Source organism: Nanorana parkeri, unplaced genomic scaffold, assembly GCF_000935625.1.
Source record: "Nanorana parkeri isolate BGI_ZX_2015 unplaced genomic scaffold, ASM93562v1 scaffold1022, whole genome shotgun sequence".
Classification (NCBI taxonomy): domain Eukaryota; kingdom Metazoa; phylum Chordata; class Amphibia; order Anura; family Dicroglossidae; genus Nanorana; species Nanorana parkeri.
Window position 1 is genome coordinate 41,591 of NW_017307290.1, and position 1,243 is coordinate 42,833.

A 1,243-nucleotide genomic window follows, 5' to 3' on the forward strand; every position below is an offset into this window, starting at 1 on the left:
TATATAAAGTACAATGTAAGATAGTCCTTGATATATATTGATATAGGGGAAAATAACTGTTTTTATATCTACTTCTCTTTTGTTTAGATTGAAGCCTGCAATAAAGAAGCAGAGAAGATAAATTCTCTTATAAACTCAGACAGTCCAACTATTGCATCTCAGGTGCCATTGTCAGGGCTTATTACATCCGAAGTTTTTATATCATCAACTGTAAATTCAGACTGTACAAAAAATATTTCAGATATTTTATGTTTATATTCATGTCTCTTGCTTAATGTTTTATATATGTTCTACCATCTATGATATGGTTTTATTTCAAACAGTTGTATTGCTTTATAAAAATTGTATTACCTAAGGTCATTAAGGTCTTTTTATAAGATAAATTTAAACTCAAACATCCAATAGTCCAAATGAAAGAATTGTTTTTTTGTGTTTGCAAATACATTCAATGACAATGACATTGCAGATGACAGCTCTATTCATTTTTTAAACTGTATATTTGTATAGATAACTTGCTTAAATTATATTTCCTGTCAGCTCCATGTCAGCACACTAATGGGTTAATCCCCTCTCTCCTCCCACCTAACAGGATCTTAACTCATAAAAGAGATTCAGCTGTCCCAGCCCATTGTTCCTTTTTTTTCCTCCTGCTTCAGGATCGAGCATTGCAGCTTACCTTGCAGGGATAAACTCCTTGTAGTCCACCTTCGTCGGTGCATGAGGTGAGGTCCCCCGGCAGTGTCTAAAGGTCATGTGTGTGGGAACCCCGCTGATGGTCGCGGGGCTATGCCAAGGGATGCTCCCGTTGTGGCTAGTGTGGGGGGTCTGTTCAGCGGCAGCGTGTCTCGGCTGCCAACGCTGGAACCCGGTGCGCTCCACGGGCGCCTCGTTCGGCGCTACTGAGCAGGTGCAGTAATGGCCGTGCGCTCCACCGTCTCCGATGCGGACGCTGTGCGTTCCAAGGGCATCTTGTTCGGCGCTGCTGCGCAGGCGCAATAATGGCCGTGCTCTCTGCTGGCTGCGGGGTGATCTCGGAGGGGGGCGGAGCTACGAATGGCCGCTCTGTTTAAATTGAAGAGGGTTGCTTCCCGTTCTCAGGTTCAACCGGGCACCAGTCGGGACGCAGAGCCCAGGCCGGGCCCCTCAGGAGCCAGTGCCGCTACTCGAAGGGATCCTCTGGAAGACCGATCAGGCTCGTCATCTGAGGAAGAAGGTGAGCCATTTGATGGTTTTGACTTTGCTC

The 1,243-nt window shown here is 45.4% G+C and overlaps 1 protein-coding gene across 1 annotated transcript in view; it reads left to right on the top strand.

The window, feature by feature from the left end:
• The window catches only part of LOC108795892 (reversion-inducing cysteine-rich protein with Kazal motifs-like), a 41,806-nt gene extending 41,502 nt beyond the window's left edge, over nt 1-304 (top strand). The window contains exon 8 of the mRNA XM_018567221.1: nt 88-304. Coding sequence (XP_018422723.1) covers nt 88-303 — 216 coding nt within the window. The 3' untranslated portion in view covers nt 304. The remainder of the gene's footprint in view (nt 1-87) is intronic.
• Nucleotides 305-1,243: the final 939 nt, after the last annotated feature.